General features: G+C 43.8%; 1 protein-coding gene across 10 annotated transcripts in view; it reads right to left on the bottom strand.

Moving 5' to 3' along the window:
- Positions 1-16,347, bottom strand: part of FAT3 (FAT atypical cadherin 3) — a 761,607-nt gene that overhangs the window by 236,043 nt on the left and 509,217 nt on the right. For all 10 annotated transcript variants that reach the window (XM_043451894.1, XM_043451899.1, XM_043451900.1 and 7 more), the window contains one exon: positions 1,570-1,631. In XM_043451894.1, the coding sequence (XP_043307829.1) occupies positions 1,570-1,631 (62 nt within the window). The remainder of the gene's footprint in view (positions 1-1,569; positions 1,632-16,347) is intronic.

Here is a 16,347-nt window from a genome sequence, read left to right as displayed (position 1 = left end):
ATGGGAAACCGTTAAGGATTCCTTTGGGAGTGAATTCAAATGCCTGGAAAACACTTTTGCCTCTTTTCCCTAGAATCACACTCTGCACCACCCCACACCCCCCCCAGGACACCACCTTTCCGGGGACAAGGCAGTAAGTGATCTCAGCAGATTTCCCAGCTAATGAGACACCGTCCCTCTTCCCTGCTGGGAAGTAATAGGTTCAACTATCTGAGAACCCAGCCCCTCCTGGAGGCCTGGCCTCTGCTGCAGAGGAAAGAAGGCCATGAATATAATATAAGGGCTATTATTCTGGCAAACCTACTCTAATTCTGGAGCAGGTATGTACTGGAGCCCATTAGGATGACTTTGAAAAAAGAATTACAATAATTATTTTTTGGCAGCCTGGAGTCTTTTATCTTTATGTGATGATAGCAATGTTTTAAAAGGGTTATCATAGTGCTGCATAATAATAATAATACTTTATTAGGTGTAATGGTGTAAGAGTTTTAAAAATACTTTGATATAAAAGGTCAGGTTTAATCCTAATAATGATCCTTTGAGGTATACGGAGTAGCAGTTATTTGCCACATTTCACAGTAGGGAAACTGAGGTCCAAGGCAGCTGAACGGCTTCTAAGGCTCCAAGCTAATAATGGCAGGGAAGTCCTAGGACCCAAGGCACTGATTTCTAGTCCAGTGTTCTTTAAATAAATCATTACTGGAGAACTGACTTAAAGGAGACTATCAGAAGAGATGTGAGGGGTGTGTGTGTGTGCGCATATAGGACTGTGGATTCCAGTGAGTGGTTCCTCCAACTGACAGATCAGTTTAGCAGCAAGGACACAATATAACAAAGCTCTACCTTCTAAGCATTGTCATCCACGCGGTGTTGAGACTGTCACACTTAAATCACAGCATCATACATATTACCCAGGCTTCAAGCTTCTCAATAAAGAAACCTGATGTGTATGGGAAGAATGTTTCAAAAGACTCTTTCATTTCTATTTTCTCATCCCTTGCCTTATGTTTTTTTTTTTTTTTTTCCCTCCAGAAATAATGCTCTTACAGTTTATATTGCTGCTTCTGTCTTACTGAATTACAGGAGCACATTTTATGGTCTCTGGCTGTGAATCAGCCAGCTTGCCCTTCCTAAGTCTCTCCCAAGCAAAGAAACGAGGAGCCTAGCAGTGCCCTTCTCCACAAAGGGTGTGCTTCACGCTAACTGCTGCACTTCGGCGCTCTCTCTTTTTACCTCTGAGGCCACAATGGCTTACAAGGCTCTGCTCCTGAATTTTCTTTCCTGATTATTGACAAAGGGGCCCAAAGTCAAGGCAGAGATGTTGATACATCTGCTTGCTTTCAGGAAGGGCAAAGGTCCCACCATCCACTCTTGGCACAGAGGACTGCATTCACAGGAAGGCACCAGAAATCTCCAGCTTCAGAACCAATCAGCCAAGAGAAATAGCTTCATTTTGCGACCCACTGTATGTGAATGTTCACATACATTCAAGCTCCAGTTCACGGGGAAGGTTAAAGTAGTTGAGGGAAAGGCAGTGTTAATGAATATCGGCTCCCTCTATGCGCTTACCTCCAGAAAATGTTCTGCCTGCTGTTCTCGATCCAATTTCCTTGAAGTTGTTGTAATCAGACCTGTGTAGAAATGAGAATATTTGACTTGTAAATATCTGGGGCAAGCAGCTTACTGAGTGTGGGAACCAAGTCCAGTTAAAGGAAAAGCAAACGCATGGGGAACAGTATAACTCACCAGTCAGATGGGCTCAGAATTACTCTTTGAACAAAATAATACTGACAAAGAAAACCTGAAAAATTTGTTTCTGGGTTCTGCTTTCCACTGTTGAGGTACTTTAATCACTTTGGGGATGTAGAACCTCACTAAAGAACATTTGTTTTTCTGGTAATAAGGAATTTCAATGATTTATCTGCATATGACTGAAATTCTGCCATAGAAACCTCATTGAAGATTTTAAAGTTCTTGAACAATTAATAGATTGCTGATTAGATTCAGGCTATGAAACAAAACTTTCTTATTTAACTTTTTTACGCTTACATAATTTTTTGGTTATACTGACAAAGAAGGTTATTTTTGCAATAACTACTTGTACACATAATTATTTCAAATTTACTCATATATGAAAGATCTCATGCTGTAGCTTTATCTCTTTATTTGTTTGAATCTTTATACAAATAAGTTCTACATTGGAAATAACTATCTTTCCTATGAATGGCATTTCTCATTAATCATCCCTCTGAGCAGAGAGACAAAGAAAAGGGAAGGAGAAGACAAAACTTTCAAGGCCATCCAATTTGTCTTTTGCAGATTTTATCATGATTATTCTTAAATGGCAATTAGGAGGTCAAATTTACATTCCATTTCTTGATTCCACACTGTCCCTGAAAATAAGGCCCTCTGATTGGGGCTGCTGATCTATGCTGATCAATGAGAGAACTGAAAAGCTCACTCTCAGTGCTGGTGAAGTGCATGAAATATGGAAAAGTATGTCATCAAAATCTGCTAAGGCGTTCACATCTTTAATTTCCAGTAGTGGATGGAGTACATGATTTTAGAGAAAGCCAAAAAAAAAAAAAGACTACAAGGGGTTAAATGGCTCCCCATGGCCTTGAAAATAAAATCCTACTGGAAGTAACATGGCTGTTAGGGTTAGGGTTAGGAAGATCTGACTTCCAGTAGAACTTGAGCCTCATTATATGCTCTTTGTAACACATTACCATGCTAAATGACACACCCACAGCCTCATGACAGTCACAAGACTGACCATAAAAGGCCAAAAGGTGGGCGTGGCCCAGTTGAGGAAATCCCCGCCAGATAGTTGGAATAATCTTCCCAATTGTTAGCCCATGAAATTACTCGGCCTGTAAAAACTAACCACTGCACTGAGCTCTCTCCTGCCTTCTGAGATGGACTACCTTCTCTCTGTGGAAGGTGTCTCTCTACATAAACCTGCTTTCCTACTTAGCTCTTGAGGCAGAGCCCCCTTACCTGCTTGCTTGTATCCTTCACAAACATCCTGCATTAATAATTAAATCTACTTCTTATCACTCTGTCTCTTGCTGAATTCCTTCTGCACTGAGACATAAAGAACCTGAACTTTAGTTAAGTCCAGATACCACGTGAGTGATTTCAATTAAAAGACAGAGGGTTCGATTTCTAGTCTGAGGTTTGACAGGGTTCGGGTCTCATGAGGCGTGCCTAGGTTTGAGCTCCAATCTGAGGGACATGGTTTGAACCCCACGCACTTCACTCTCATCCGTCCACACTCCCATGGGAGGGAAACCCACACTCCCCTCGCACTGATGATCTGCCTTTCCATGAAAGTTTCCTGGAATGTGCCCCCACCTTTCTGCTTCATCCACAGATTTTTCAAACTTAGCTCAGGCGTTAGAGAGGTGACCCTCTCTCCCAGGGTTAGGGGGCTGATAAACACTACCAGAACAAGTATACTCTACCACACTATCATTCTTGGCCTTTTACGACACTGCTTTGCTCACACGTCTGTATTTTCCCACTAGACAGACTGACAGAGTGACTTCATGGGAAAGACCTGCCTTCTGATTCAGAAGCCCTGGTGGCCACCTAAGCACCTGGCCTAAAACACAACTGGAGACTCATTAGCAGTCAGTTGACAAAAGCTGCTATGGAAAAGAGAGATCACTCATACTCTGATCTTCATGTGCTGCAGACAGGCTTAGAGTGTGGTTGTTTAGGAGGCATTGTTTTGTGTGTGGGGAGAGTATCTGTGGGTGGGGAGGGGGTGTGGGTCTTCAGTGCTCAGTTAAAGCTATTTTCTGAGTTCCTCTATGTGAATGGTGCAGTGCTAGGCACTTCTGCATATAAAAATGAGTTATTGTCAGAGATGATGGGGAAAGACTGCTATCAAGAGTTTCAAGGTAGGGGGCTTCCCTGGTGGTCCAGTGGCTAAGACTGTGTGCTCCAAATGCAGTGGGCCTGGGGTTCAATCCCTGATCACGGAACTAGATCCCACATGCTGCAATGGAGGGTTCTGCATGCCACAGCTCAAAGATCCTGCATGCTGCAGCAGAGACCGAAGGCCCCACATGCTATAAGAGCTGGCACAGCCAACTAGACAGAGAGGTAGACGGATTTAAAAAAAGAAACTTCCAGGGAGAGAATCAGTAACTTCCCTTCCTTAGCTGCCCATCAGAACCTCCTGGGAAACTCAAAACACGTGCATTCTGTGCCCCACTCCATCCCTCATTTACTGCCTTTGAATCTCTTGAGATGATGCCTTGAGATGGTGCTCTGATTCTACGAGAAGGCTCTCTGCAATACCATTATCCTTTGTTGAATTTCACCATGACCTTTTATTGACATGAGTTTTTCTGCCCATCCAAGAATGAAATACACTGAGCAGCTTTAGCATCTGGGTCAGACCTTGAGCTCGCTGTGTGTGTGTGTGTGTGTGTGTGTGACGGGTGAGCAAAGGGGACATGGAGATGTGTGAATACACTGGTGTGAGGTGATCAGTGGGGAACAGAGAGGAGCCTGCTCTGAGTCATATTGACTCAGGGTCAGCGGGTCACACCCGCGAGCGCCTAACACACAAATCCGACGCCATCACCTTCAGGTCAGGCTGTTCCACAAGCTCATTTGTCACGGAAGCTCTTTCTAAGTGAGAGGTAACTGTCTTGAAAGGGGTCGGGAGGCTTCCGCAGCCATCACCCCCTCTTCAGGGAGCATTCCCTGTGAGAGGTCCCAGTGGGAATGAGAAATGCTTGTGACATGGAGGCTATGATGGGGTGAGCAGGCTGACAGCCTCTGCTCCTGTTCGCCTGCCGCTTTGCAGACACAGAAGCCCAGCAGCCCTCCCCTCTGCCGGCTGTGGGCTCCTGAGCCGTCCCAGGTCCTCCTCGTCCAGGTCACGCGGCCACGGCCCCTGCAGTGCCGGCGCTGCGGAAGGAGGTCAGCCTCCCCTCCCAGCTATCCCAAGGGTCATTCTTGAGGGAAGCCCTCATCACCACGCCCATGTGCAAGTGTGCAAGTGGGGGCAGGTGGCTCCCGTCCATCTGCCTACCTTCCCCACGGTGTGCTTCTCACTCACTTATCAGCCCACAGGGAAGAAACGGGCTTCCTGAAAAGTCTGGAGAAAACGCACGTGACCAGTGACCCCAGAGCTATGAGAGAGACAAAGAGTTTCTGTCCCTGAAGGAAAAGGCAAGGACACCTCTGCAGGTCTCAGTTCTCTGGGCTTCCATCACCTTTATTTTCACAGATCTAAAGGAAAACATGGGAAAAAAGTCTAAGTCAAAGTGAAAATCAGGACTTCCCTAGTGGTCCAGTAGGAAAGAATCCACCTGCCGATGCAGAGGCCATGTGTTTGACCCCTGGTCTGGGGAGATTCCCCAGGGAACGGAGCCCCTGAGCCACGAGGACTGAGGCCGGCGCCCAGAGTCCACGCTCTGCAGCAAAGGGCAGCCCCGCCGGCCGCGCCAGGGAAGGCCCGAGGAAGCAGAAAGGTCCAGCGCAGCCGAAAATGAATTAATCAATTTAAAACAAGGGAAAATTAGTAGGAAATGGGATGAAGTGGGGCAAGGGACAGAGAGTGACTTCTAAGGGGTACAAAGTTTCTCTTCGGGCTGATGAAAATGCTCTAAAATTACAGATTATGGTGATGGCTGTACAGTTCCCTAAGTATTCTGAAAGCCAGTGGATTGTATCTTTTAAATAGGTGATTGTTATTGTACATAAATTATGTATCAGGAAAGCTGTTTAAAAATCAGCAGGAGATCATAAACTCTGCCTTTTAGATTTTAACAAGTCTTTCAGTTTTGGAGGAGACAGATCTTTAAAAATACTGAATGACTATATTTCACCCATATTTTTCACTATATTTTTTAAGATTGAATGAATGAATGAGTTAGTCAGTCTATGAATCTGGTAGGAAGAAGGATTGGAACGAATAGATCCATCAGGTTTGTTCATGGGGAATCTGGAACATAAATATAATGAAAAGAACATTTTGGGTTAAAGTCACGATTGGTGGTTATTTGCACTGAAAATAAACCTTGTTGTCAAGACAGGGTCAAATAAACCAAGGGGGGGAGCTTTCTTCCCTCTAAAGGGGCACACTCAGGGTGAGCTATGGAGCTTCAGCAGCACAGAGCATTTTGCAGTCACACAGGAATGAGGCGGACCATCTCTCACAGACCAGAGGAATTAGACAAAACTGCCGAAGCTGCATCTTCCCTTCTAACAGCTTTGTTGTAGCTGAATGCAGTAGGGTCTTAGAACAGGGCAGAGACTGAAACAGAGCCATCCCCTCCTCAACTGCTCGGATTCATCACTGTGGAAGGCACCCTCACTGTAATCTCTGCAAGAGAGAGGCATGTGCATCACACATGTAACTGTAGACCCATTGGGCGCAGTAAATTGGGGACTGACATGATGAAATTGGATTTCAAAGATAAATCATAGGCAAGCTTTTGAAAGTGGTTTGGAGATATAAACAAACACATCATTTGATATAATTACATATGCAAACCTCCAATTTAGGAGGGGATTACGCCAGTCCTAAGTGAATGATACTCAGTAAAGAGAAAGGGAGAGCATATATGGTTGGAACCATGCAATTACTTTATAAAGAACTGCTTTTGATTTTTTTGTTGTTGTTGTTGCGGAAATGGGGGAATCTAACAACCTTTCTGAGAAATCTGAGCATGAAAATGGGGCTGCCTGTTCAGAAAAGAACTCAAAATGTTCTAAGGAGTTATGGTCAGAGAAGCGACACTCAAAAGGATGACATCTTTTCCCTGCTCTTCCTCCCTGCGGGTGTCCTGAGTCGCAGCTGTGTAATCTAGTGCCATGACACTGACATTTTCCTTAAGTGCTACTTGAAGCTGTGTAGGTCTTTGCTCAGCATAATTTTCCAGAACTGTTGGAAGCTGAGATTGGTATTACAAATACAACTAGAATAGCAGCCCTGTGAGCTACAATTAGTGTTTACTGTCTTTTTCCATATTCCATTTACTCTTCTTACCATGTTGCCGTGCCTACCCCGACTATCTGGTAAACCTTCTCATCATCCTTCCAGAAAGTCCAAATGTCACCTTCTCTGCAAATCATTTTCTGACCTTCCCTCCTCCAGCATGCAGCATGTAACTCATCTATTGTCTGGACCTCTCTCTAGACCCCAGTTGTAGGAAGGCTTTGTTCGGGTGGGTCACCAGCTGAGCTCAGGAACCTAGATCAGCGCCATTATGTTTGTTGAATATAAAAATACTACTAGTATACCACCATATGACCCAGCAGTCCCACTTCTAGGCATATACCTTGAGGAAAACAAAACTGAAAAAGACACACGTATCCCATTGTTCATTGCAGCGCTATTTACAATAGCTAGAACATGGAAGCAACCTAGATATCCCTTGACAGATGAATGGGTAAAGAAGTCTTGGTACATGTACACAATGGAATATTACTCAGTCATAAAAAGGAACACATTTGAGTCAGTTCTAATGAGATGGATGAACCTAGAGCCTTTTATAAATAGTGAAGTAAGTCAGAAAGAGAAAGATAAATGTTGTATACTAATGCATATATACAGAATCTAGAAACATGGTTCTGAAGAATTTATTTGCAGGGCAGCAATGGAGAAACAGACATAGAGAATAGACTTATGGACATGGGGAGAGGGGGGAGAGGGTGAGATGTATGGAAAGAGTAACATGGAAACTTACATCACCATATGTAAAATAGAGAGCCAGCGGGAATTTGCTGTGTGGCTCAGGAAACTCAAACAGGGGCTCTGTGTCAGCCTAGAGGGGTGGGGTGGGGAGATGGGAGGGAGGTTCAAAGGGGAGGGGATGTATGTAAACCTATGGCTGATTCATGGTGAGGTTTGACAGAAAACAACAAAATTCTGTAAAGCAAATATGTTTCAATTGAAAAATAGATTAATTAAAAGAAATACTACTGATATAGAAGGTCTTCCCAGGTGGCCCAGATGGTGACTGCCTGCAATGCAGGAGACCCAGATTCAATCCCTGGGTCAAGAAGAACCCCTGGAGAAGGGAATGGCAACCCACTCCAGTGTTCTTGCTTGGAGAATTCCATAGACAGAGGAGCCTGGTGAGCTACAGACCATGGAGTTGCAAAGAGGTGGACATGACTGAGTGACCAACATACACACACACAGTATAGAAACCAATATTTGGGTCTAATTTTTTGTTAAACAATCAGTCTTCCCAAACAAGATATAAGCAAAAGGTAGTTAATAGATCTTATTTATCCTGTGTCTCTGGCATTTAATATAGAATGTGGTACATTGAAGGTATCAAGCAAAACTGGTTTGAATGAGGGTAACATGGATACAGTCCCCCAGGACTCTCAGTATTGCCTTATACAGAGTGGTCACATAGCTCCTAAGTATAGAAGTAAGGTTATCTGAATGCTTTCTTCCATTCTTTGAATAATTTTCATGTTTTCCCAGTTTCTGGACACTCTCTTCCATGCTAATAGCTGGAGGTCATTAAAACCATTCCTGATAGACTTTTATTTATTTATTCTATTTTTCAGAAGTTGGTTAAAGATTTTTAATGTTTAATGTTAGACACAGCAACTGCACGTTGATCCCACAGCCCTCCCATGTCCTGGTTTCTAACGAATTCACGGAGAAAGTTGGGTAAATAATAATACAGTAGAGTCAACATCTATTGAGTACTGTGTGCCAAACGCAAGCACTAAACAGCTTGCATACATGATCTCGTTTAAACGAACAAGAGTTCTGAGAAACAGGAGCTATTTTGACTCTGGAAACTGAGGAAGAAATCAGAAATAACTTGCCCAAGGTCAGCCAAGATGGAGCCATGACACGCACCCAGGGACTCTGACTCTGAGGCTTTTCCACTGTCTTCTTAGCAGACAAGAATGCAGAGCTGTGGCAAAGCCACCCACCCAGGAACCAGGAGACCTGCAACCCAGTTTCAGCTCTGCCAGTGACCGGTTATGAGATCAGAGCAGTCACATCTTTTTTTTTTTCCTCCAGAACTGTTTCCTCATCTAGCAATGTCCTAAAGTCTCTTTTCAATGAGAAGAGTCTACAGTAATACAGAAACATTAAAAGCAATCATTCTTGCTTTCCGGCTCCCTCACGGGGAGGGATGAAACTGACTCCAGCTGTGTAGGACATGGGAAGGTGACCCAGGCACAAGCAAGAGGGGTTGTGTTCTGGTTTTTATTTATTCTCAAAACTAACACTTAATACCCACATGAATATTTCGCAAAAGGAGCAAAGTAAAAACATCAGTTAACTACAAATGCATGCTTTTAAGTAGGGGGAAAAAAACCTGTAGTTATTTTCACGTTTGCCGTCTCTTCTACACAATTCTAACTTCTAGAAACAGAGAACACACCTGACTCCATACTGGATCTGGGCCTTTGGCCCCAGGGCTCTGCACCTTCGTAAAAGAATATGTTGCCGACAACCTGAGATATACCGGACAATCCATTCTCAAGGCTGTGACTCTTAAGGGTATAACACTTTTACATTCACCTGGAGATTAATACGTTGCATAAAAGAAAATAACAATTGTCTTGTTGGAGGTTTATGAGAACAATGTGACTAGGCTTCTGTGGACAGGTATAGGAACAAAGAATTCCAGCTCCAAGTAGTTTATACCAACCGGCCACACCCCGTCCTCTTTTAAAATAAACACAACTTCTGACTCAGGTAAAGTAGTACTTTGGGACATTAGTCTGCCATCTTCTGAGTCTGCTGGCTATCCAAGTAAAGTCACCATTCCTTGTTGCAACAACTCATCTCTTGATTTACTGGTCTATCCTGTATGGAGCAGTAAGAACTTGGACTCTGTGATAGAAACTATTTCCACGTCTCGTTTCAGCCCATTAGAAAGCCTCATTCCCTGTATTATTTACACATAGACATAAGACTAGTCACTGAATTTGGAGAGACTGAAAGGGATGCAGTAAATGCAAATTTCAGCACTGTAGAAAAATATTAAAGCTGAAGTGAAGACATGCATTAGGTTTGCTTAAAAAAAGACTAAATAATGTGTGTTTGGACTATATGATGTTTCTTTGAAAAGAAAAGAATAAGCAGAAAGACAAAAGCTTATACAACACCAGTTACGAGGGAGGTTAACAAAAGAATTCTGGGAACCGGCCCCACCAGGTTTTTTCTTAAGTAGGAGCTGTTTTATCTGATGTAAGATTTGGAGTCACTCAATTAGGTGCACAGCGCTGCTATTAAATTTCCTTCAGAAAATCTGCTGGGAAAATCACCGGTGGAGCTTCAAGACTGCAACCTGGATGTTTCTTTATAAATAGTGATTTCCAAAATGCTAACAGAAGTTCTAAACTGAATACATGAGAGTGCATCTTAAACATAAGTATGAAGACCCTGAGTGTCAAACACGGTTCACAGCCGTTGGTTTTCTGTCACAGGTAAGCCTCACCTGTTTTTCTTTGCAAGCCAATGGATAGCATTTCTCAATTCTTCCTTGAAAAGTGAAAATCAGTCATGTCCGACTCTTCACAATCCCCTTTCTGACTCTTCATAGACCCCATGAGCTATACAGTCCATGAAATTCTCCAGGCCAGAGCTCGAGTGGGTAGCCTTTCCCTTCTCCAGGGGATCTTCCCAACCCAGGGATCAAATCCAGGTCTCCTGCATTGCAGGCAGATTCTTTACCAGCTGAGCCACAAGGGAAGCCCAAGAATACTGGAGTGGGTAGCAGGGAAATTGAGGGCAGTGCTCTTCTGCCAGAAACACGTCCCCCTTTGGATTCCATAGCTGCCACAGGTAGCAAAGGGGGAAGGCCAGCTTGGAAGGAAAAGTGTCGATGCTGGTATATACCTTGCACCTCCATCAGCCTTAGATGACAGGTGGACTTGTCTGCAGCCTGGAGGGATAGTTCTGAGATTCAAGCAAACCCTGTTCCCTCTCTGTACCACTCATTACAGACAGAATCGATTAGGGGATCTGGGTCAAGGCAAAGTGTCATCGGGGTGAAAGATAAGATTGGAACTCACAGGGAGGAGTAAAGTTGAGGCTGCAAGGTGAAGAACATTTCCAAAGGCTGCCTCCTCTGAGGGATTCTTATACCACACACATATACACATGTACACACACATATACTCAGGACTCAATGGACATGGGTTTGGGGGGACTCCGGGAGTTGGTGATGGACAGGGAGGCCTGGCGTGCTGTGGTTCGTGGGGTCGCAAAGAGTCGGACACGACTGGGCGACTGAACTGGACTGAACTGAGAGATGCTGTATGTGAGTCCCGTTTTGTCAGAATACCTGCATACTCACCAGCCCCATCTGCCCTTCCCTCAGTGCCTCACCTCATTACCAATCCTCATGGCTCCTTCCCTGCCTGGCTCACACAGCCCTTCGGCTCAGTCTCATGAGTCAGCCTAGATGAAGAAGTATTTACGCACCTGAGGAAGTCTCCAGATGATTTAGCTAAACCTTGAATGCCATATTGGATTTCTTCAGAGAAATTAAGCTGCAGATGGTGAACCAATATTAGGGATGTCACATTAAATGATGACATTTTAGGTGCCATTAGCATGCCACTCTGGAGAAGGCAATGGCACCCCACTCCAGTACTCTTGCCTGGAAAATCCCATGGACAGAGGAGCCTGGTAGGCTGCAGTCCACGGGGTCGCTAAGAGTCGGACACGACTAAGAGACTTCACATTCACTTTTCACTTTCAGGCATTGGAGAAAGAAATGGCAACCCACTCCAGTGTTCTTGCCTGGAGAATCCCAGGGACGGTGGAGCCTGGTGGGCTGCCATCTAAGGGGTCGCACAGAGCCGGACATGACTGAAGTGACTTAGCAGCAGCAGCACGCCACTGATGTGTGTGCTCAGATGTGCAGTAAGGCGCTCGCCACCCCTTTCTCTTTCTGCCAAGATTTTTTTTTTTTTTTGCAGAATTCTGAATATTGGATGATCAAAATAAGGAAGTGGCTGGCAATCTAAATTACATTATATGGATGGGTTGTAAAGATTATCTAGCCTGAGGGGCATCATGCACCATCAAGTAACCAGCCCTAAGGTCTTGTATCAGACTGTCTTGCTTTACAACTCAATACCAGCCCAAGGCAGCGTTCTGTTTTTAACAAATTATTTAGCTTCTTTAAGTAAAATGAGGCTTATTAAATTAAATGCTGTGCTGTGCTTAGTCACTCAGTCCTGTCTGACTCTTTGTGACCCCATGGACTGTAACCCACCAGGCTCCTCTATCCATGGAATTCTCCAGGCAACAGTACTGGAGTGGGTTGCCATGCCCTAATAGTTATTTTAAAATGCTTCGCTCAGTTCCTGGCACATTTGTTGTTGTTCAGTTGCTCAGTCATATCTGACTCTGTGACCTCATGGTCTGCAGCATGCCAGGCCTCCCTGTCCTTCACCATCTCCCGGAGTTTGCTCAAACCCATGTCCACTGAGTTGGTGATGCCATCCAACCATCTCATCCTCTGTCGTCCTCTTCTCCTGCCTTCAATCTTTCCCAGCTTCAGGGTCTTTTCCAATGAGTCAGTTCTTCACATCAGGTGGGCAAAGTATTGGAATTTCAGCTTCAGCATCAGTCCTTGCAATGAATATTTAAGGTTAATTTATTTTAGGATTGACTGCTTTGATCTCGTTGCTGTCCACGGGACTCTCAAGAGTCTTCTCCAGCACCACAGTTCAAAAGCATCAATTCTTCAGCACTCAGCCTTCTTTATGGTCCAACTCTTACATCCATACATGACTACTGGAAAAATCCTTGCTTTGACTAGATGGACCTTTGTTGGCAAAGTGATGTCTCTGTTTTTTAATATGCTATCTAGGTTTGTCATAGCTTTTCTTCAAGGAGCATGTGTCTTTGAATTTTAAGACTTCAGTCACCGTCTTCAGTGACTTTGGAGCTCAAGAAAATAAAGTCTGTCACTGTTTTCATTTTTTCCCCATCTATTTGCCAAGAAGTGATGGGACTTGATGTCATGATCTTAGTTTTTTGAATGCTGAGTTTTAAGTTTATCCTGGCATATTAAATGCTCAAAAATGTTATCTTATTATTAGCTCCAAGAATAATACCTGGGGTATCATATGTGTCCAATGGTCTAATCTTGCTTCCTGGCCATCTTGAGATTTCCCGTTACTAGAACCTAAATATTGGGGCAACAAAAATTGTAGAATTTCTATTTCTTACCCTATCATCTGACAGAGAAACTGATGCTTGCACTTTCAATATTAATAACTTGTTCAAAGATTTATTTGTAAGAAATCCCTCATCCAAGCATTGTTAAATTTCATTGAGAGGAGAGTCAGTAGCTTTACTATTCAAAGTATGGCATGGCCGAGCAGCGTCCGCACCACGTGGGAGCTAGGTTAGAAACGCAGAGATGCAGGCCCTCCGGGCCGTGATGACATGCACCTCACGCTGAATTCTGAGGACCTTGACTCTTGACCACTGCCGCGCCAATCTGTGCATTAGAATCACCTGCAGAGCATTCAACAATACTGTCGCCAGGGTCCCATATCCACACATTCTGAATTATTTAGTATGGCTAGAGGCCTAGGGATTTTTAAGATGCTCCAGATGATTGCAATAGTCAGCCAGAGGTGAGAATCACTGTATACACAGATGTTATCAAGCGGTATTGTGAAAGTGAAAGTGTCAGTCGTTCAGTCATGTCCTACTCTTTGAGGCCCCATGGACTGTAGCCCACCAGGCTCCCCCGTCCATGGGATTCTCCAGGGAACAGTACTGGAGTGGGTTGCCATTCCCTTCTCCAGGGGATCTTCCCAACCCAGGGGTCAAATCCCCATCTCCCATATTGCAGGCAGACTCTTTACCATCTGAGACACCAGGAAAGCCCCAGTGGGTATTGGGGTTGTGGTAGTCAGGTTTTCTGGCTTATCGAAATAGTCTCATTTCCCTAGAATGAACAACATTTGACTTTATAATACAGAACAATGAAAGGTCAGTAAAGTGAGGCACCTGGCACATGGCCTCCAGCTTGTCTTCCTCTGAGCTCTGCAAGGTTCTGTTCTGAACTCTTGGAAAACAGCTGAACTCTGGCTGCTGGGTCTCTTCTGACTTCAGCTCTGCTGCAGGCCTGGTGTGTCCCCCTAGCTCTGGATCATCCCAGTCACAGCCTGGCGTCCCCGCCCTGGCACACTCTCTCACACTGTGAGCCTAGCGTCTCCTGACCCTCACAATCCTGCTGTGGTTTAGTTCCTAAGTCATGTCCGACTGTCTGTGACCCCAGGGACTATAGCCCACCAGGCTGCTCTGTCCACAGGATTTCTCAGGCAAGATTACTGGGGTGGGTTGCCACGCCCTCCTCCAGGGGGTCTTCCTGACCCGGGGATCAAACCCTCACCTCCTGCATTGGCAGGCGGATTCCTCAGTGCTGAGCCCCAGGGAAGCCCCAGGATCCTTACAGCAGGGTTACACCCCACCTCTGTGTGATGGGACCTCTTTCCCACAAAAGCATATTTTTCTAGGAGGTACAGTGGGAAGAGCCACGAGGATATAACAGCATCTTACAACAGTAAGCTCCCATATTTGCCCTCAAGAAACTAACAATTTAATAAGCAAGACAGACAGGTGTGCAAATAACTGTGACATTAGGTGTGAGCTAATACATGTCTTGCACGACTGTGGGTTGCCTGAAGAAACAAACATTGCTGAATGTACAACCGGAAAAGATGAGGGAATAAGTTAAACTTGTCCTGGGCCCTTAATGGTGAATCAGAGTCTAACAGAGACGTTGGAAGAAGTTAAAATGTCAAACCTGTAGCTAAGAATCATGAGACAGAAGGTGACTGCCAAAGGGAAACCTAGGGTTAGATCTTGGCTCTGCTGTCTCTTAGCTGTGTGACCGAGGACAAATGACATCACTTCTCTGATCTCAGCCTCGTCAGGTCTGACACGGGGATAGTAATAACTCCCTACTAGGCTTTTGGTTAGAAGTGATCCAGATGAACTCTTTGGACTCTTTGGCACGGTGCCCTGCACGTAGCAGATGCTGCTCTTAAAAATAGGAACAAGCATCTATAGAAGCAGGGCATTATTTTTTACTTTTATTAAAAACCCAAAGAGCAATGGGATGCTATTTCTGATTACATTGTAAAGGAAAACCTTATTGTCTCTAGACTGGTCACCTCTGACAATGTTTGAAAATGTAATAACAGCCAAACAACTAAAAGTCGAAGTTTCCTTCTGCTTATTCAAATGAACACTACAAAGTTATTTCATTCCTGCCACACTCCAGAGGTGTGAAAAACAACCACTGCACTCCCCTTAGAAATGATTTCACTGCAAATAAATTTCTCTACATCTGGTTTCACATGACAGATAAAATAAGGAGGATGGGTAAAGTGCAAATTACTCAGAGGATGTGCAAAGTCTTGAAAACACACAGTTCCTTTGCAGGTGTGCCATCCTTTAAGACCATCTTTGCTCTACGAGGTCTTAGGTAGGAGCCATGTTTCAAAACCCAATTAAAAAAATCTGGGAAAAACATCACTTGTAATGGAGAGCTTTCCAAGTTATCAGAAGACTGACAACACTTTTTTAAAAAATATCACACAATTTCCAGTTAATTTTCACATAATTCAATCGTTTCCTTTTGTCCTACATTTTTATACACGATAAAACCTCATTATTTTTCAGTCTCGCTATCTGAGAGTCTGTAACAGTTCTGTGGCTGGTTGAAGTTTACCTTTGTACTACCCAGGTAAATTAATAGGGTGGAAAGGTCCCAGGAGAATTTTTAATGTACTCCAGACAAACCATTTGCAAAGCACTTTAATTTTAACAACCCCATTTTGATGTTCTAATTGCAAATGGCCTACGTTAACTATTCATTAGAGTCTGTCCAAGCAGGTCTTTTGTTTGGCAACATTTTGTTAATAGTAGCATTAACCTTAGTGTTTATTTGAAAGCAGGAAACGCGTGTTTCCTGAAATATTCTAGAATATGCATTTTCTACCTCTGTAAAATCTTCCTCAAAATGAGTCTGAATTGGTGGGATTTTATGGTGCTCCTCTTTTCTGGGGAGCCCTACCATCTCTTGCAAGGATAGTGAAATTTGTAGTTAATCATTTATCAATAAATGCAACAACTTTGTGCGAGCCTTTAAAAATGTATGTGCCTCAGTTTCTTCCTCTGTAACATAGTAGTGATTTAATGAGGAAACAATTAACTTTTTCCATGCTACAAGTAATATTGCTATTTTTTCCTTTAAAAATATAAGTGGAAATAAACAAGGAATTAGGATCCTTTCTAACTCCTTGAGAAAAAAAATGCCTTATTGATTCAGGGAGGAGTTGAGTATTCCCTCTGCT

This window comes from Cervus canadensis, chromosome 29 (genome assembly GCF_019320065.1).
Source record: "Cervus canadensis isolate Bull #8, Minnesota chromosome 29, ASM1932006v1, whole genome shotgun sequence".
Lineage (NCBI taxonomy): Eukaryota > Metazoa > Chordata > Mammalia > Artiodactyla > Cervidae > Cervus > Cervus canadensis.
This window is presented reverse-complemented; position numbering and strand designations above follow the sequence as displayed.